General features: G+C 40.8%; 2 protein-coding genes across 2 annotated transcripts; one reads left to right on the top strand and one right to left on the bottom strand.

Annotated features, from left to right (window-relative positions):
• Positions 1 to 718: 718 nt before the first annotated feature.
• LOC106602161 (ladderlectin) lies at positions 719 to 7863 on the bottom strand. The gene is made up of 9 exons (XM_014194633.3): positions 7763 to 7863; positions 6699 to 6789; positions 6528 to 6593; positions 6354 to 6410; positions 5911 to 5961; positions 5541 to 5632; positions 3532 to 3657; positions 2390 to 2489; positions 719 to 2197 (listed from the first exon to the last, which is right to left on the bottom strand). Exons 2-9 carry the CDS (start codon positions 6757 to 6759, stop codon positions 2124 to 2126), a joined length of 627 nt encoding a protein of 208 aa, XP_014050108.2. The 5' UTR covers positions 6760 to 6789; positions 7763 to 7863; the 3' UTR covers positions 719 to 2123.
• Positions 7864 to 13132: 5269 nt separating this feature from the next.
• LOC106602162 (ladderlectin) lies at positions 13133 to 15606 on the top strand. Its single transcript, XM_014194634.3, has 9 exons — positions 13133 to 13259; positions 13488 to 13575; positions 13681 to 13746; positions 13864 to 13920; positions 14155 to 14217; positions 14491 to 14582; positions 14747 to 14872; positions 15124 to 15223; positions 15340 to 15606. Exons 2-9 carry the CDS (start codon positions 13515 to 13517, stop codon positions 15411 to 15413), a joined length of 639 nt encoding a protein of 212 aa, XP_014050109.2. The 5' UTR covers positions 13133 to 13259; positions 13488 to 13514; the 3' UTR covers positions 15414 to 15606.
• Positions 15607 to 21182: the final 5576 nt, after the last annotated feature.

Below are 21182 nucleotides of genomic sequence, written 5' to 3'. Positions count from 1 at the left end.
TAATGTTAACATGCATGAAACCAAGGCTTTTACGGTTACAGAAGTCAACAAATGAGAGCACCTGGGGAGTGGGAGTGGAGCTAGGTACTGCAGGACCTGGATTAACCTCTACATCACCAGAGGAACAGAGGAGAAGTAGGATAAGGGTACGGCTCAAGGCTATACGAACTGGCCGTCTAGCACGTTCGGAACAGAGAGTAAAAGGAGCAGGTTTCTGGGCACGATAGCATAGATTCAAGGCATAGTGTACAGACAAGGTAAGGTAGGATGTGAGTACATTGGAGGTAAACCTAGGCATTGAGTAATGATGAGAGAGATATAGTCTCTACAGACGTTTAAACCAGGTGATGTCATCGCACATGTAGGAGGTGGAACAACATGGTTGGTTAAAGCATATTGAGCAGGGCTAGAGGCTCTACAGTGAAATAAGACAGTAATCACTAACCAGGACAGTAATGGACGAGGCATATTGATATTAGAGAGAAGCATGCGTAGCCAAGTGATCATATGGGTCCAGTGAGTAGTTGGGCTGGCTGGGGACACGGCGATTCAGACAGTTAGCAGGCAGTTAGTAGGCCGGGGCTAACAAGCTAGCAGTTAGCAGACCAGGGCTAGCAAGCTAGCAGTTATAAACTGAGCACTGGAGTAATCTTAACCCCAGACAAACTATATGGAGGTTGTATTAGGCTCAAGATCTTGTGCAAAGTAAAACGATTAATTTCCAGTACATCAAATATGTTTATTGTTTTTACCACAGATATAGAATGACCAAGACAACGTGATCCGCTGCACCATCGAGAGCATCCTGACTGGTTGCATCACTGCCTGGTATGGCAACTGCTCGGCCTCCGACCGCAAGGCACTACAGCCCAGTACATCACTGGGGTTAAGCTTCCTGCCATCCAGGACCTCTATACCAGGTGGTGTCAGAGGAAGGCCCTAAAAATTGCCAAAGACTCCAGACACCCTAGTCATAGACTGTTCTCTCTGCTACCGCATGGCAAGCAGTACCGAAGCACCAAGTCTAGGTCCAACAGGCTTCTTAACAGCTTCTACCCACAAGCCATAAGACTGCTGAACAGCTAATTAAAAGGCTACCTTGACTATTTGTATTGATCCCCCGCTACTCCCACCCCTTTTTACGCTGCTGCTACTCTCTGTTATTATCTACGCATAGTCACTTTACCTACATGTACATATTACCTTAAACGCGTGTTACCTTAATTACCTTGACTAACCTGTGCCCCCACACATTGACTCTGTACCGGTACACCCTGTATATAGCCTCGCTACTGTTATTTTATTGTTGCCCTTTAATATATATATATTTTAATATTACTTCAGTTTATTTTAGTAAATACTTTAACAATTATTTTTCCTGACTGTAACTGTATATAGCCTCGTTATTGTTATGTTATTGTGTTATTTTTTATATTTTTTTTTACTTTTGTTTATTTGGTACATATTTTCTTAACTCTTCTTGAACTGCACTGTTGGTTAAGGGCTTATAAGGAAGCATTTCACTGTAAGGTCTACTGTAAGGTCTACACCTGTTGTATTCGGCGCACGTGACAAATACAATTTGATTTGTAAGCAACATTTTTTACCATTGCTTATTGGAAACCCTCTTATCCAAATAGGGCCGTTAAAACATTCTGTGCCAAATGTCCCATTCAAACACACCTCGAACCACACCCTTTACTAGATTTAACAGCCTTAGCCAAGCCAAAGACAGGCTCAATAAAGACTAAATAAATACCTTGAAGATTTTCCAGACTTTCAGTCATCTCAAACCTTTTCTCATCAGATTTTATGCTGTCAACAAAAAGCACCATACCCATGTTGTTATATTGCCCCTTTTAAGAGCCAGAGATTATCGTAGACAATACTGCCATCTTCCAGAAAGTACTAGCCTATGCAATGTCATAAAGTACTTAAAAAAAAAATATTACAGGAAAACAATACAGGTTGAGGTACATAAATGGGCAATTACATTTGAAATTGCATCACATTTAACCCTTTGGCGAACACATAAAGTCACTTACAGTCAGTAGTAAACAAAGCACATGTTGAAAGCAGTTAGAAAAGGTGTCAAGCAATTAGCAATATCTTCGCAATGTTGACTAACAGCGATAGTTGTGCACGCAGATGAATGGGTATTGTGTGCCACATCCGAGGTTCCTCCAGCCCTGGCCCACTACAAAAAGACAAACAAAAATCGTAGTAATTTTATCTGGCATATTTTAACACGTCATACAGTTCTGGGACCAGATTACCTGTCATTACTTTTCAGGTAATATCATACTAATTTGAGTGTTCTGGATTTACATTTACTATGTTACGTCTAGTCCATGAGACCAGGCTGAAGATCTTTAGGTTCATGTCTTACCAGCAGATTGCAGATACATGCAGGAGTTGCTGGTTGCAGTGCTCTGGCTGTACCAGTTGGTGTAATACATTCCTGAGCGGTCGATCCACATCCAATATCCCTGAGTAAAGAAAGAGTCATAAGACTTAGCTGCAGCTTGTGAGAGCAAAATTGCAAGATTATGTTGTAATACTTTTATTGAATCAAATGGCTGTTTTTTTGCAACAGACTAGAGGGTTCTTATAACTCTATTGTGAAATGAAAGTGGGCCTCTGGGAGATAACACGGACAGGAGATTTACGATGTCTTTTGGGTGATAGCATGAGTTAATGTTTCTGTTCTATATAGTACCTGGGAGAGATGACCCCAGGGCCAGACCTGGTCTCTACACAAAGATAACTGTTTTTACAGCAGATACTGTCTGCTGTGAATTATAACTTTATTTCATACTAGTCTTAACCTTGTGAACCATTTAAGTTGAAAGGGGTGTATCATGTAGGTTGAAATGGGTGTATCTTGGCTATAAAAGGCCTTTGTACTTTTGTCTCGGGGCTCTCAACGAATCATCTGAGGGTGATTCGTAGGCCATCCATCATTATCTAGGGTGGCAGGGTAGCCTAGTAGTTGGAGCATTGGGCTAGTAACCAAAAGGTTGCAAGTTCAAATCTCTGAGCTGACGAGGTACAAATCTGTTGGTCTGCCCTTGAACAAGGTAGTTAACTCTCTGTTCCTAGGCCATCATTGAAAGTAAGAATTTGTTCTTAGCTGACTTGCCTAGTTATATAAAGAAAAATTATTGTAGAGCACTCAACTGATTAACTTCATATGTGTGTGTTGTACTGACCTGATCACTTATTAATCCATGAAGAAATATTTAGTTTAAGTATAGCTCTGATTTGAGTGATAAGTTTGTCTTCCCTCATTTGATAGTAAAGAAATTAACCACCACAAGCTGCACTGCTGTCCCTTACCACTAACCGATCTGATATCATACCTAGCTGCATGATTAAAATATCAGAAGCTTATGCTGAGGCACAGAGTTTCCTGTTCTTGGAGGGGAAAACTCTAGGACCGAGAATTGTTTCTGGTCAGGTCACTATGTCGAAAAACTTGGGGCCCTGCTTATGCTTAGATGGCGGAGGTTTTCAGGGCGACCCTTTCACCTGGAGGTAGAATCCACCGATCCAGGCGGTGGCTCTGTTGGCTGTTCTGGTTATCTGTTGCAGGTAACGATACTCGGGGGAGGAGCCGGCGGAGGCCAGGCTGGCGCCCAGTTCATTGCAGTGTTCCTGAAAGAAGAGCCGGGAGGCGAGGGGTGAGACACGTGCACATGGTTCCTAATTGCACTTTTTTATTTAATTTTAAATGTAGCCTTTAGACCTATTCAAATCCAGATACGTCTTATTCGAAAGACATAACCAATAGAATAGGCTAAACATTTTCTGTCAAACCTTGAAAGACTTATTTGCACTGTTTATTTATTTGCACTAATGTTGGTTATTTTCGTAGGCTACTTATTTAATAAAGGTTAAATAAAAATAAAAAACAAACACATTAATCAGTAATAAGGTTCGCAATCAGCTTTCTGAATTGCCCTAGAGACACCAGAACATCACATTTAAGAACATTTCGAAGATGATTTACCTAACTCAGTGGAGACCAAAGGAATTTCCAGTTAGCCATCCCGAGACCGGGTGTGGTAACTCGTATGTGTAAGGTTTAGTAAGGATGTTAGGTACAGTGGGACTTTTCGTAAAAGGGCTTCATAAATGAAAACATAGCAATGTAGATAAGCTACATTATGTAGGCCTACTATAATAGCAAAGTATGCTTTTTCAAAATGACTGTGCGTTTGTATGTATATAGACTATTAACATAATGCAAGAGAACAACGTAGTGTATAAAGAGCGGCGAGCACTAAAGCAGCGCAAAATGTCAGATAGGCCTAAAGGTGTTTTTTCCCCTCTCCTCTCCAATGTTGGGTGGTCATGGGCCTTTTAGGCTAATCTTAATTTCCCCTTCTCTCCCCAATCCCCATTCGATTTGAATGTGACTTGTTGGCCTAGGAATAACCTAGGAATAACCTACTATAAAAAAAAATTAAAAAAAATGGTACAACATTAAAAAGTAGCTTAGGCCCATTTAGAAAGCCTAAAGATAGACTAATCGAATAGGAAGTTTAAACAAACCTGGTAGGGCTACGTGTGTTTAGGCTGCTTGACTAAAGTGACGGCAAAATTCCTTTCTTAGCCAATATTATAAACCTACACATAGACTGCTGTCCATAAAAGTTGCAGGTGCCTAAACGTTACTTTGACAAGTTAAACGTATAATCTAATATTGTCGGAAGTGTTTATGCATGTCCTTGAATTGCGCAACGGGCAATCGGGTATAAACCCTCGCAGCATCAATAGCAGGAACAAATAATAAATGAGTCTGTCGGAATTGTCTCACGAACAACTTTATTTTCAATAAGTCAACAATAATTAGATAAAACTAATTATTATTTAGCCTATAATATTCTTTATAACACTGAATTGGCTTCGGCTAAAAACGAATAGGCCGATAATTATCCTTAGGCTATATGCCTTTTGCCTACCTAACTGTAAAAATCCTAAATACAATCAGATAAAACAAATCGATATTTATAACATACTTCATAACACTTTTTACAAAAATAACATTGGCTTATGCTAAAAACGAATAGGCTTTAGGACATGCATTTTGCCTATCGAACTGTACAAGTACTAAATAAGCCTATAGGCGTACAAGTTATAAAATAAATATAGCCGCCTAAATTAAACTAGACAAGTCAGTTAAAAACAAATTCTTATTTACAATGATGGCCTAGGAACAGTGGGTTAACTGCCTTGTTCAAGGGCAGAACGACAGATTTTTATATTGTCAGCTCGGCCAACACTATAACCACTAGGCTACCTGCCGCCCCGCCCCGCCCCGTGTTTTTCTTTTTGCTTGCATTTTGTATTTATATTTTGATGTGTGTATTTTCTGTAATTTCTGTAATTCAGGGCTCATCTATAAAAGGGACCTCGGTCTCAGTATGACTCCCTGATAAAATAAAGGTTAAATAGAATAAAATAGTTATGAATTTATGTCAAGCTTTTAGACGCTTTAAATAGGCCTATATTAAATTGAGAAGTGCATGAATTACCTCAGCGTCGAACCAGGACCGAGGATTGTTCACAAACATGTAACACTTGGACTGGTAGCTGAACCATCCGTCAGGGCAGAACCTGCGTGCCGCTGTGAAGACGAAGATAAAATACAACAATTATTTGACATCGTAATACCAAGGACTTGATATTGACAGGAGTATGAACTTTGATCTCATAATATAAAACATGAAAGTGCATTTAGTCATACTGGTGTTTTTTCCCTCCCTGCTAACAGAAAACCAAAAAACACTTGTCTTTCGTTGCGTGACCATGCATTGCACGATGTACAAAAAGTCCGCAATCGTAGAACCAGTAAAGGTGATAGTTGTTATTTTACATCATTCACCATAAAAGGTGTCAACATACCTTTAGGTGCCGCAGCCACCTCTTCAACAGCCCCAGTCTGTACTTCCTCCTCTGGAAAAGCACAAACAATAAAACAGTCCTCAATATTACTATTTAGCCACCAGCAAATCACTATGTCAGGGAGTTATAGATACTATATAAATATGTTTGTTTTCATAGTTATATTTTATAGGTGACAGGTAGTTAAAATCATTTCTTTCGTACCTATGTGAAGTCTGACAAAACAGAATGCCTCAAATATAATTTATCAACAAATGAGGCACATAATACACAACACAATCTCACACTCACTTCGTGCAAATATGTACAAACAGTATTTGCAGCAGATTTCAATGTGAGGTAATTGTAATTGATCAGGAAATAGGGTGACGCTCAAATGAGGTGATGCTCCACAAGAGACATTGATGCTCCTGCTTGATTAAAGCCCACAGAGAAGAACTGACCTGGGCCGTCACTCAGCTTCTCTTCTGCTGCAGGAGCCTCAACCTCAACAGCCTCCTCTGTAGAAACATGGAACAAGGAAATCAATTTGACTTTCATTCAACTGGGAATTGGGAGAGGTGTTGATTCAGTGCTCTATTACTGGTCTCAATACAAACATAACTACAGCTACAAACCTGGGGCACTTTTTGGCTCTTCTACCGCCACAGCATCGCTCTCCACAGGATCGCTCTCCACAGGAACTTAAAGGGAAAAACACAACTATTGTCATTATTCAGTAACAATGAATTACCCTGTGCCGTATTAGTGACATTGTTGAGTATTTGTTGAGTATTTGGCTGTCTTACCTGCTGCTGCCCTAGCAGAGAGGGCGACACAAAGTAGTGCAAAGATGATCAGAACCTTCATGGTGGTGATGATGATGGTGGTGCTGCTTGTCTGGATGAAAAGGGAGAGAACGTGTTGGAGAATCAACTAGAGAGAATGATACACAATCATTTCAGACTATCACTAGACAAGAGTATTTCCCCACAGAAGACAACCTTAAAAATCTAGCTAAAAGTTCATCACCACCACAGTAAATACATACCGTAAATTCCAGACTATAAGCCGCTACTTTTTTTCCCCAGGCTTTGAACCTCTTGGCTTAAACAATGACCCTGCTAATATATGGATTTTACCCGCTTTCAAAAAAAAAATCTAAAAAAAAAATACACATTCTGTGACGTGCTCAGTTTTTTGGCGGCATGAAGCTTTCATTAGACCAATGAAATTGCCGAACGGGTTAAGGTCAAACAACTTTTTTGTTTACTGTTTAGATTAAATCGAGCGCTCTCAAACTTCCCATCATTCTGATTATGGTAGTCATTTTGTCACCCTCATCATGGCAAAGACACAGAGAAATGCATATGATGCAGCTTTCAAGTTGAAGGCGATTGATCTGGCTGTTGGAAAAGGAAATAGAGCTGCTGCACTGGAGCTTGGTCTTAATGAGTCGATGATAAGACGTTGGAAACAGCAGCGTGAGGAATTGACTCAGTGCAAAAAGACAACTAAAGCTTACTGCTATTTTTTTTGTTTTTGTTACAAGCCGTGTTTCGTTAAAGCTTATTTATTTTTGTTACAAGCCGTGTTTCGTTAAAGCCTATTTATTTTTGTTACAAGCCCTGTTTCGTTAATGCCTGTGTAAAGTTCATTTGTTTCAATGTACCGGTAGGCACCTGCGGCTTATAGACATGTGCGGCTTATTTATATTCAAAAGAATAAATATTTTTAAATTCAGTGGGTGCGGCTTATATTCAGGTGCGCTTAATAGTCCGGAAATTACGGTACACCTAAACAGAGAAAGGGAGAAAAAATAAGCCAAGTTGAATGAGTCGACACTCGGGAACAGACACTATAGGACTCGTACCTGTTGTAGGTAAATCACTGTTGTTCTCCTCAAGTACTCTTCCTCAGGTAGGCCAGTGATGGAATGATGAGTGGAAATTTCTCCGCTGTTTATGTACTGTTCTGTCCAGCATGATTTCACTGACGCACGGGCTGTGAATTACGAAACAGCATCGGACGTTGACGGTTTATGATTTTGTATTCATAATTCAGATGAAAAATGCCATACTAGGAATTCAAATACAGCATTTTCAATGTCAGCAGAACATGGCCAGCCTCTGTGTGAAGGTGTGTTCCTGTAAGAGATTGCAAAATAATACAAATGTCCTTATTGTGATCATGTATGGAACTTAGCCAAGGAAGTCACGTTTATTATTTCCTGACCATAAACCATTTCCTTTTCATCGAATGAGTGGGTCAGACATGAAAGGATTTAGTTTGACTTAAATTAAAAACAAAATAAAAGCAATATCATCAATGTCAATATAATACCAATATCATTATATTATACATTTTATATGTACTATATGGCTTTGTGTACGTACTTCAGATCTGATTTCGAATTCAAATACAGCATTTATCAAGGACAAGTCCCTTTGTGAAGGTGTGTTCCAGTAAGTGATGACAAAACCATAATTGTGATAAGGAAATTGTAAACATGGAAAATCAATACGGACATGGATAGATTAAATTTACAGTACGTTTTCTCAGCACGATTGATCTTGAGATAACGTAGGGCTATGTTCGTTTAGTTATAATCACTTTATTTGTATTTTGCAGCGATTTGTATAACATTTACAGTCTCTCCAATTTAAAGCGGCAATCACCAATTGAAACAATAACAAATCCTAGTCCCCGCCCTGTTCCTGTAAAAAGCTGAGGGATGGGGTTGTAAAAATGTCACCACTCTGAAATTGACCTTCCATCATCAAAATTATAGTTTTAGCCATGTTTTGAAGCTATTTGTTTATACTTACTTTATTTACAATCATTGAAGTAAAACAAGCTTCTATTTTGGATTATGATGGGGTTTGACAGTTGACCTAAACTCATCCTTTATAAGTTATATTCTTCAAGAATCAATGGGTACATAGCATTAACTTATTAGTCCAAAAATGGATGTAGCAACGGCAGATTGCCCCTTCAATGTATGTTTATATATTGGAGGGACAAAAGTAGTAGACCAATTTCCATCCTGTATGGAATGTCTTTATCTTATTTCTTGAAAAGAAAATCCACATTTACAATAAAGCTTTACTGACAACATGACATAGTAGATGACAACAGCCCAAGTCACACCTAGAGACATAGAACCATATGCCACACAGCCTCCACTCTTCTGGGAAGGCTTTCCACTAGATGTTGGACCATTGCTGCGGGGACTTGCTTCCATTCAGCTACAAGAGCATTAGTGAGGTCGGGCACGGATGTTGGGCGATTAGGCCTGGCTTGCAGTCGGCGTTCCAATTCATCTCAAAGGTGTTCATTGGGGTTGAGGTCAGGACTCTGTGCAGGCCAGTCAAGTTCATCCACACCGATCTCGACAAACCATTTCTGTATGGACCTTGCTTTGTGCACGGGGGCATTGTCATGCTGGAACAGGAAAGGGCCGTCCCCAAACTGTTGCCACAAAGTTGGAAGCACAGAATTGTCATTGTATGCTGTAGCGTTAAGAGTTCCCTTCACTGGAACCAAGGGGCTTAGCACGAACCATGAAAAACAGCCCTGGACCATTATTCCTCCTCCACCAAACGTTACAGTTGGCACTATGAATTGGGGGAGGTAGCGTTCTCCTGGCATCCGCCAAACCCAGATTCGTCCGTCCGACTGCCAGATGGTGAAGCGTGATTCATCACTCCAGAGAACGTATTTCCACTGCTCCAGTCCAATGGCGGCGAGCTTTACACCACTCCAGCCAAAGCTTGACATTGCGAATGGTGATCAAACTGACTTGTTGGAAAGGTGGCATCCTATGACGGTGCCAAGTTGAAAGTCACTGAGCTCTTCAGTAAGGTCATTCTACTGCCAATGTTTGTCTATGGATTTTATACACCTGTCAGTAACAAGTGTGGCTGAAATAGCCAAATCCACTAATTTGAAGGGGTGCCCACATACATTTGTGTGTGTATATATACAGTGGGGGAAAAAAGTATTTGATCCCCTGCTGATTTTGTACATTTGCCCACTTACAAAGAAATAATCAGTCTATCATTTTAATAGTAGGTTTATTTGAACAGTAAGAGACAGAATAACAACCAAAAAATCCAGAAAAACGCATGTCAAAAATGTTATAAAATGATTTGCATTTTAATGAGGGAAATAAGTATTTAGGGATGAAGTGACTATGCATAGATAATAAACAGCGTGTAGCAGCAGTGTACAAAACAAATTGGGGGGGGGGGGCCTTTTGGTCCTAGACATGGCACTCTGGTACCACTTGCCGTGCAGTAGGAGAGAAAACTGTCTATGACTTTGGTGACTGGAGTCTCTGACAATTTGATGGGCTTTCCTCTGACACCACCTATTATATAGGTCCTGGATTGCAGGAAGCTTGGCCCCAGTGATGTACTGGGCCGTACGCACAACCCTCTGTAGCGCCTTACGGTCAGATGCCGAGCAGTTGCCATAACAGGTGGTGATGCAACCGGTCAGGATACTCTTGATGGTGCAGCCTTATAACTTTTTGAGGATCTGGGGACCCATGCCAAATTTTTTCAGTCTCCTGAGGGCAAAAAGGTTTTGTCGTGCCCTTTTCACGACTGTCTTGGTGTGTTTGGACCATGACAGATTGTTGGTGATGTGGACACCAACAGTAGACTAAATTAAGTGGGGGAAAAATACCAAATTATTAGGGTGAGGCACATGGTCTACTAACATCTTACTACACAATATACACTTAGTATTACTTTCTTAGCTACAGTATACATATCTCCCTGGCATATTACATCATTTATGCAGCAGCATACAATACATTTTTGGACTCACCACTCATTGTTGAATTTGTGATTTCCAACTTGTGTAATGTTTATATCCAATGGCCGATGAGCACTGATATGTTTATTCTATCATTTCTCTTCATTATTTCTCATCATATGACAAGGATTAAAAAGGATTTGTCAGTAGTTGTCGACTTGATTCATGATGATGACTGTTAGCGAAGATTTTGAAAGTATGATGTTGTCATGATCAGTCCAATCAAAGCTACTGTAGATATAACTTGATTTGATGTAATTGTATCTGTGGACAATGACCTTGAGCCTTCTTGGATGGGCACTTCTAATGTAACTATGGCAGCACCCAAGGGGCTATCAGCCTCAGAAATTGCATCCCAAATAAATGCTTCACAGAGTTCAAGTAACAGACACATGTCAACATCAACTGTTGAGATGAGACGAGGAGTGAATTAGGCATTCATGGTCAAATTGTTGCAAAGAAACCACTACTAAAGGACACCAATAAGAAGAGACTTGCTTGGGCCAAAAAACACGAGCAATGGACATTAGACCAGTGGAAATCTGTCCTTTGGTCTGATGAGTCCAAATGTGAGATTTATGGTTCTTACCGTCGTGTCTTTGTGAGACGCAGAGTAGGTGAACAGATGATCTCCGCATGTGTGGAGCATGGAGGAGGAGGTGTGATGGTGCTTTGCTGGTGACACTGTTGGGGATTTATTTAGGATTCAAGACACACATTAACCATCATGGCTACCCCATCACTCTGCAGGGATACGCCATCCCATTTGGTTTGCGTTTAGTGGGACTATCATTTGTTTTTCAACAGGACAATGACCCAAAACACACCTCCAGGCTGTGTAAGGGTTATTTGACCGAGAAGGAGAGTGATGGAGTGCTGCATCAGATGACCTGGCCTCCACAATCACCCGACCTCAACCCAATTGAGATGGTTTGGGATGAGTTGGACTGAAGAGTGAAGGAAATGCAGCCAACAAGAGCTCAGCATTTGTGGGAACTCCTTCAAGACGGTTGGAAAAGCTTGCTTTTCAGTCCAGGAGTAGGTTTAATCTGTGTCTAGGAAACCAACCCAAACAGATTAGTTTTCAGTCTATGGTGTTTTACATCTCCCCTAATATACTTTACCAACTCAGTGGCCTTGTGGTTAGTGTCTGCCCTGAAGTTGGAAGGTTTGGAGTTCAATTGCTGGCTGAGTCATACTAAAATCGGGATCCAATGCATCTCTGCTTGGCATTCAGCATTAAGGAGATAGATTAGGGTTTAGGCCTTGCAATAGACTAGCATCTTTTCCAAGCTGCTTCACACTACAGAAACAGGAGATAGGCTCCTGCTCCTATGAGACGTTCCGGCTTGCAGTAGCCAAGGCTACTTACTCACAGAGTGAGATGTGGTGGAACCTTAATTGGGGAGGACGGGCTCATAGTAATGGCTGGAAACACATGGTTTCCATGGGTTTGATACCATTCTAGTCACCACATATTGATGATACATTTAAGTTAGTCTGAAACAGAATATTTTTTCATGTCCGACCCACTCCTTGGATGTCATCAAGTCAGTTAAGGAAGCAGTTTATGCTCAGCAAAGAATTAAAGGTGATCTCCAGGGCACCGTTCCAGACATGATCACAATAAAGACATTGTTATTATTTTACCACCACTTACTGGAACACAGTAAGTGACATTGATAAAGGCTGTATTTTAATTCCTAATCTGGCAGCCTGGTCTCAAAGACTAGACGTAACATAGTAAACCTAAATTAGTATGATATGTTACATTTGGTATGGTTACATAAGACAGAAGGTTACTTCAGGAAAAAACAAAGGAAGGGTGGTTGGTGAAAAATTAAAGTAGGGTGGTTGGTCAGGGTGGAAGAGTGGGGGTACAACATGAATGTCTAGCAACCCAAAGGATGTGTGTTCAAATCTTATCATGGACAACTTTAACATTTGAGCTAATTAGCAAATACTTACTACTTTTTAGCTATGTAGCAACTACTTAGCATGTTAGCTAACCCTTCCCCTAAACTTAAGCTTTTAACCTATCTCCTACCTCTAACATGACTAACGTTAGGAACCTAGCTAACATTAGCAACCTAGCTAAACTGAGCCACTTAACTAACATTAGCCATAACAAATTGGAATTCGTAACATATTTGTTTTGCAAATTCATAACATTGTATGAATTGTAATTCGTAACATATCATACACATTTTTATTCATACCATATAATATGAAACGGATGATGGACATCCACAAATTAAAACGAAACGTAACATATCATACTAATGGGAGTGTCCTGGATTTACTTTTACTATGTTATGTCTACCCCCGAGTCCAGGTTGAATCTTGAAGTTATCATGTGAAGTATAAACACAAAGCCATAAAGTGTCAAAGTCCAATGCTGTTTCGTCATTCACTGCACTTGCATAAGTGAAAGTTTGCGGGACACAACAGTATATAAAGAGAGTACGAATCTCCACTCATCACTCATCACTGGCCTACCTGAGGAAGAGTACCTGAAGAAAACAGTGATTTATCTACTACAAAAGGTAAGTCCTACAGCATCTGTTGCCTAGTGTCGACTCATTCAGCTTGGCTTATTTTCTCTCCCTTTCTCCGTTTAGATGTATGTATTTACTGTGGTGGTGATGAACTTTTAGCTAGATTTTTAAGGTTGTCTTGTGTGGGGAAATACTCTTGTCTAGTGATAGTCTGAAATGATTGTGTATCATTCTCTCTAGTTGATTCTCCAACACGTTCTCTCCCTTTTCATCCAGACAAGCAGCACCACCATCATCACCACCATGAAGGTTCTGATCATCTTTGCACTACTTTGTGTCGCCCTCTCTGCTAGGGCAGCAGCAGGTAAGACATTCAAATACTCAACAAATACTCAACAATGTCACTAATACGGCACAGGGTAATTCATTGTTACTGAATAATTACAATAGTTGTGTTTTTCCCTTTAAGTTCCTGTGGAGAGCGATCCTGTGGAGAGCGATGCTGTGGCGGTAGAAGAGCCAAAAAGTGCCCCAGGTTTGTAGCTGTAATTATGTTTGTATTGAGAGCAGTAATAGAGCACTGAATCAACACCTCTCCCAATTCCCAGTTGAATGAAAGTCAAATTGATTTCCTTGTTCCATGTTTCTACAGGGGAGGCTGTTGAGGTTGAGGCTCCTGCAGCAGAAGAGAAGCTGAGTGACGGCCCAGGTCAGTTCTTCTCTGTGGGCTTTAATCAAGCAGGAGCATCAATGTCTCTTGTGGCGCATCACCTCATTTCCTGATCAATAACAATTTCTTCACATTGGTACAAAACAAATTAATTAAACTACAGGTCACGTATAAAATATTAGCTATGAAAATAAATATATTGAATCTACATCTCATCGTCGGTGATTTGCTGGTGGCTTTCAAAGTGATATTCTTGTCTGATTATGTGTTTAGGTGTCTTTTCAGAAGCTGAGATTGAGGCAGTTGAGGTGGTTGCAGCAGCACCTAAAGATAAAGGTAGGGACTCTCCATGATGAATGATGTTAAGTTAACCATCACTGGTTGTACTATTGATGCCTGTGTACACCGTGCAATGCATGGTCACAATTAAATAATGTTTTGGTTTCCCATCAGCAGGGAGGGAAAAAACACCAGCATGACTAAATAAACATTCATGTTTTACATTAAGAGATCAAACGTTTTACTTTGGAAAGTTCATACTCCTGTCAATATCAACTCCTTGGTATTACGATGTCAAATAATTGTTGTATTTTATCTTCGTCTTCACAGCGGCACGCAGGTTCTGCCCTGACGGATGGTTCAGCTACCAGTCCAAGTGTTACATGTTTGTGAACACTCCTCGGTCCTGGTTCGGAGCCGAGGTAACGCACTTCTCAATGTAATATATTTAGTGTCTAAAATCTTGAAGTGATTTGTAATGTCTGTAATGTCACTATGAGGGAGCTCAACCCTTTTGTTCATGTGCAGGCCTACTGTGTGAGTGTGTGCACGTGTCTCACCCCTCGCCTCCCGGCTCTTCTTTCAGGAACACTGCAATGAACTGGGCGCCAGCCTGGCCTCCGCCGGCTCCTCCCCCGAGTATCGTTACCTGCAACAGATAACCAGAACAGCCAACAGAGCCACCGCCTGGATCGGTGGATTCTACCTCCAGGTGAAAGGGTTGCCCTGAAAACCTCCGCCATCTAAGCATATGTAGCGCCCCAAGTTTTTCTGGCAGTGACCGGTCAAGAAACAATTCCGGGTCCTAGAGTTTTTCCCTCAGAGCACATGGCCGGGAAACACTCTGGGCCTTGTGTTTAAATAGCTTCTGATATTTTAATCATGCAGCTAGGTATGATATCAGATCTGTTAGTGGTAAGGGACAGTTGTGTAGCTAAGTCTTATGACTCTTTGTTTACTCAGGGAACTTGGATGTGGATCGACCGCTCAGGAATGTATTACACCAACTGGTACAGCCAGAGCACCGCAACCAGCAACTCCTGCATGTACCTGCAATCTGCTGGTAAGACATGAACCTAAAGATGTTACCTGAAAAGTAATGACAGGTAGCATAGTCCCAGAACTGTAAGCCGATGAAATGACCGACATTACTTTTTTTTGTCGTTTTTCCTTTGGTAGTGGGCCAGGGGTGGAGGAACCTCGGATGTGGCGGACAATTACCATTCATCTGCGTGCACAACTATCGCTGTTAGTCAACATTGCGAAGATACTGTTAATTGCTTGACACCTTTTCTAACTGCTTTCAACATGTGCTTTGTTTACTGACTGTAAGTGACTTTAAGTGTTCGTCCAAGGGTTAAATGTGATGCAATTTCAAATGTAATTGCCCATTTATGTACCTCAACCTTTATTATTTTCCAGTAATAAACATTTTTTAAAGTACTACGACATTGTATAGGCTGGTAATTTCTGGAAGATGGCAGTATTGTCTAAGACCGGCTCTGGCCTTTAAAAAGGTACATTTTCTTTATAATTCTACGCATGAATGAATTTGACTTGAACATATAAAAGAGATGAGTAGAAAGGATTTGAGACGAGGACAAAAAGACTGGAGGATCCTCAATTTATTGAGCCTCAATTTACCCATTTATCGAGATCTGTCTTGGGCTTGACATCTTCATACTGTACATGGTAGAAAAGTGAGCCGTAAAATAACCTAATCTCAAAATATGGTGGGGTAACTAACTTTAGAATTCATAGAAGATAAAATGGCTCATTTTTATAAGTTCTTCTATTCAAACAAAGCTTTTTACAATGAACGTAGATCATACACAACCTAGAGAAATTACAACTAGTTCTTCTCATTAAAACAATATTTATTTTCACAATGACAGTTGACAACTTGTTAAACTCAAATTCTGATGTACATTTCTGGTTGTCATTGACATGACTATTATCATGGATAAATGTCACAGAAAAACCATAAATCTCAAGGGTCAATTTATATACATCTTGTAATAACTTACCTCATGTCAAAAGTCCACTAATGCCACTAATGAAAATGAGGAATGGGTAGGCCTATACTGCCACCTACTGGGCTCCATTGGCATAAATGAGCAAGAGCAAAGGGAGTTGATTGAACTACTGTAGTAGGCTGGCTACACCTATAAAATAAAATAATTCGGGGTTCTACTGTAATCAGTATAATTTACTAACCAAATAAAAGTAACTCTGGGAACTCACATCTGTCCAATCACCCGGCCAATGTTTTTAAAAAGCTAATGAATAGAATGGGTGTTTAATTAACTTGAGTGGGGATGCCATTCTATTTATGTGTTTAATTCGATCAGATAACTTTTTCAAAACTAGGCCTAGGCATTCAACATATGGTATATTTTTAATTTTTGTGGAGGGGGTAATTGTCTAAGGCAGTTGTTCCCAAACATTTTACAGTCCCGTACCCCTTCAAACATTCAACCTCCAGCTGCTAGCACCAGGGTCAGGAAAACTCAAATGTTGTTTTTGGCCATCATTGTAAGCCTGCCACACACAAACTATACAACAAATGTATTAAACATGAGAATGAGTGTGAGTTTTTGTCACAACCCGGCTCGTGGGAAGTGACAAAGAGCTCTTATAGGACCAGGGCACAAATAATAATATAATAATTATCAATAATTTAGCTCTTTCTTTAGCCATCTTACATATAAAACCTTATTTGTTCATCAAACATTGTGAATAACTCACCACCTTGACATTGTCTGTAAGCTTGAGTTCATTTACACACAAAAAAATCCTACAATGATGGAAAGACCTGTATGTTGTCCTTAATGCAGACAGAAAAGAGCTCCAACTTCTTAATCATAGCCTCAATTTTGTCCCGCACATAGAATATAGTTGTGGAGAGTCCCTGTAATCTAGACTCAGATCATTCAGGTGAGAAAAGAACTTGTCATCATGCTTCCTGACTGTTGGCTCCTGAGATTCCTCTGTTGCTGTGGAGGTCCTCTTTGCTGCCTGTCCTTTCATCCATTCTGCAGCCATCTGTAACACATTCATACTGCTCTAAATAACAATAACCAGGCCATTTCATGAAAACAATAGAGTGGTATAGTTTGGCACACACTCAGACACCCACACACACACTCTCTAAAGGTGACATACCTTGGTGATGAACTCATCTTCTCTCTTGGTCTTTCTGGCCCAGAGGTTTGTGACCTTGTCATACCAGCGCCACTCCCCGAGCTCCTGACAAACCCTCAACTGTTCATTCTCTATGCACATCATGGCCATGTTCTGGTGGAGCTGATCGTCCTGCTTTTCCCCTTTCACAAAGTCCTGAATGCGCTTCAGGCAGGGGAAGCTTTCCTCCATGTTGGCTGAGGTCACTCCAATGGTCACCACAAGGCACATCAGCTTGTAGAGCTCTGGTAGTGGGTTCTTCTGGGACCGGATGAAACAGATCCATTCACAGAGCTTGTGGCTGTCCTGCTGCTGTCCTTGGCCTGTGTAGAACGCCTTCAGGTCCACTCTGAGCCTGTCCATGTTGAAGAAGCCCCCGTAGAGCTTCGCCAGGCTATCCAACACGTCTGTTGCGAAATGGATGTTAATGTCAGTGAACTTCGCTGGATCCAGCAGCTCAAGGAAGCGTAGGTCATCCAGATGTGCGTAACAAACCTGGATCTGAGAGATGAGGGTTTCCAGAGCTACGTAGTACACAGCCTTGAAGTGTGTCAGAGGGTCTAAGTCATCCGTCCACTTGAGACTCTTGCATGGATGTTGAGCCAAACTCTCAGCCTTCTGGTAGACGCTGTCGAAGGCAGAGTCAGAGTTCTTGCTCTGGATGTGTTGAACCAGCTTCTCAATGCTAGCTTTGCAGGCTGCCACATTCATTGCTTTGTGCTTCAGAGTGTCAAAAGTAACATCAATGTTGGGGAAAACCTGCTCTTAGGTGAAGAGCTGGAACACAAACGGGAAATCCTCAAGTTTCGAAACAAGATTGTTTGCTTCATAGGATGATTCGCCATTTAATCAATCCATGTTCCCAATGTGGTTGATGGTGTCGTAAAATGCGTGGTAGGTGTTCGCCACTTCACTGAGGACGTCCAGTGGCAGTCGGTCAGCATTCACCTCGCTCCAAGTTTCATTGAAGAACCTCAGTCGGTGGGGAACGGTATCAACTTCAGTCAACAGTGCTGAGACGGTGTGAGTAGGAGTTGACGAAGACAGTGTTGTGGGCCATCTCCCTCACTTTTTCCATCTGCATGTTTAGCTCGTGCGCAGACACGGCCCATCCATTGTAAGACTGTACCACAAGTTTTTTTTTTTTCGCAGTCATGGTCGGCCATTTCCATACATATAAGGTCAGAACCCCCCCTTCTTCGTGCAGATGGAAACCCAGGAAATAGTCCTGAATTGATCCTGAGTTGTCTACGTACTGAACCATGATGGAGCGTTGCCATTCCCAGCTGGAGGCGTCCTGGCGTTCATCGATTTGCAGTGCAAAGAAAGGGGCTTTTCTGATCTCTGCTTTTATCTCACCCAGAAGAGCTTCGGCACTGCATGCAATCAGGTCGTTGACATTTGTTAAACCATTAGATTCTTCTTGTTTACTCACAAATTCACTAAACTCGGGTGAGAGTGTGCTGCTCCGCTCGTGAAGAAATACAAGCATTTCATGGGGGAGGGACCCACCATTGTATTTATAAAAATCCCTGAATGCCATATCCTCACTTTCACCCAAATAGAGTGCAGCAAGGAGTAGCTTCTTTAACTATTCTGTTTTTACACACTTGGGCATAGTGCTTTTTCAGCTGATTTCTAGAATTCCTATACATTGCTTGAATGGCCAGGTACTTCAAGATGAACCTATGTCTCAATTCCTTTTTGGCCGAATATGAGGTTGTAGAATCAAGTTCTCCACACACATGCTGTCCACTTGAAATACTGTTGGCACATTAATTTTCGTAACTACTTCAGATTTGTGTTTGGGGGCGGGCGGGGTTAGCACACTTACTGTATCAATTTAAATCACATTTCAGAAACTATGCAGCACAGGAGGCTGCTGGCACCTTAATTGTGGAATGGTATCAAATACATCAAATGCATGGTTTGATGCCATACCATTCACTCAGTTCCAGACATTATTATGAGCCGTCCTCCCCTCAGCAGCCTCCAATGCTATGCACCACCAATGAATTCCAGCCCCAGACTGGAAACTCCTGGCCACCATTTTTATTTAATCTCCACAGATACTCCCAGGACAGCCCAGGCTACAACCAAAGAGGAGACGAAAACCACAGAGAATGAACACACTGCAATCTGTAAACTATCCTATAGCAACACAACTGGATTGGAATTTCCCTGAAACAAATTATATGTATATTGTTAGCCATGATGCCAACTTTGTGGTTGGCTTCCCTGTTAATGGTTGGCTAGTGTGAGATCTTTTGGCTGCAGAGATCTTGGTCAGGTTGAGATCTTCATCCTCAACCTGACCATGACTGAGATCCTCTACTATCTGAATATCCCTATGATTGTGAAGTTTAACATCCCTGAGGTGCCACTTGGAGAGTTGCTGGTGTCCTTTTTTTTATTCCTCTGGATTGCAGGTCCACTGTTCCAGTACTATATCTCTGTGGAGGTCTACCTGGCGGATAAGCTACCATTAGCTAAAGTAATTTTGCAAACTAAAACATTATAGCTTGCTAGTTGTAATAAAAGCTGTTAACCGTGTACTAGCTACTTGCATAGATAGCACGTCATACCACGAGGACAGTAAGCTAGCGTTAGCTAGCTCAGGTTAGCTAGTGAGGCTTTTCAATTAGTTACTGCAGTGGCTGTATTTATCTACATTGCTTGCTATCACATTAATTGTACATTTTATATCCAATTGAACTCATCTCATGCAATTATTTAGGCTACCGACTCCCCGACAGTTCCTCTACTTCAGCCAGTGATTCTATACCGTCTCTTGGCTCTGCTCCAGCATCTTCCATTTGATACCCGTTACAGAAAAGTGTGTAGCTCGCCTCCGCCACCTACCAGGCTTGAATGGTTTATGAGAGCGTGAGGGGGAAAAGCAGAGTGCGGAGTGTTTGTTATACTGGTACTCTCTGCAATCTATAATGATTTATCAACCACAGAAGTATGAATTGCATGTCAACTTTTAAAAGGGCAATCCGCAGTTGCTACCTCCATTTTGGACGTATAAATGAATATGTACTCATTGATTCTTGAAGAATATAACCTATAAATGCCTCATGAGCTAGATTCAACTGTCATACCTCATCAGAACCCAAAATATACGCTTTTTTTTTACCCCAAGAACACCAAATAGACACTTTTTTTTACCCCAAGAACACCAAATAGATGTTTTTTTTTACCCCAATGTTTATAAACAAAGTAAATGTAAACAAACACTAGATGGCCTCAAAACATGGTTAAAACTATAATTTTGATATCACGGTTGGTCAGTCCTTGCATCCATAGCTTCTGTCTATGAATTTGAGAGTTGGTACATTACTTCAGTCCCCTCCTTATGCTTTTTACCGGAAACAGGGGTGGCTAGGACGCTTTGTTATTGTTTCAACTGCTGATTACCGCTGCAAGATGAAAGTGAAAGAAATAAAAAGTTATTCTAGCAATACCTAATACCCAGACCAAGTGAAATACGTATTGTCAAGAATTGTTTTCCCAATGAAATGCAGCAGTATATATTATGCTATATATGTGGACAGAATACAATATTTTATCATTACAACGTAGAAGCATGGATTGGATATAATGTACACAGTGAATACCAGCTGCTTTGTCGAAATTACATTTGTTAAAACAAACAAATAAAATATATGTAGGCTAATATTTGTAGTAGAGTAAAAAGGGTCAGTAGGGAAAACGACCTTGATCAGAATAAACTTTGTTTTCACTAGCCACAAAGTCAAAACTGGCTATATCGTAACAATGTATGTATTTTCATTTTTGCTCTTCATGTTAAGGTTAGGGTTAGGCATAAGGATAGC

Source organism: Salmo salar, chromosome 04 (genome assembly GCF_965601325.2).
Source record: "Salmo salar chromosome 04, fSalSal1, whole genome shotgun sequence".
Classification (NCBI taxonomy): Eukaryota; Metazoa; Chordata; class Actinopteri; order Salmoniformes; family Salmonidae; genus Salmo; species Salmo salar.
This window is presented reverse-complemented; position numbering and strand designations above follow the sequence as displayed.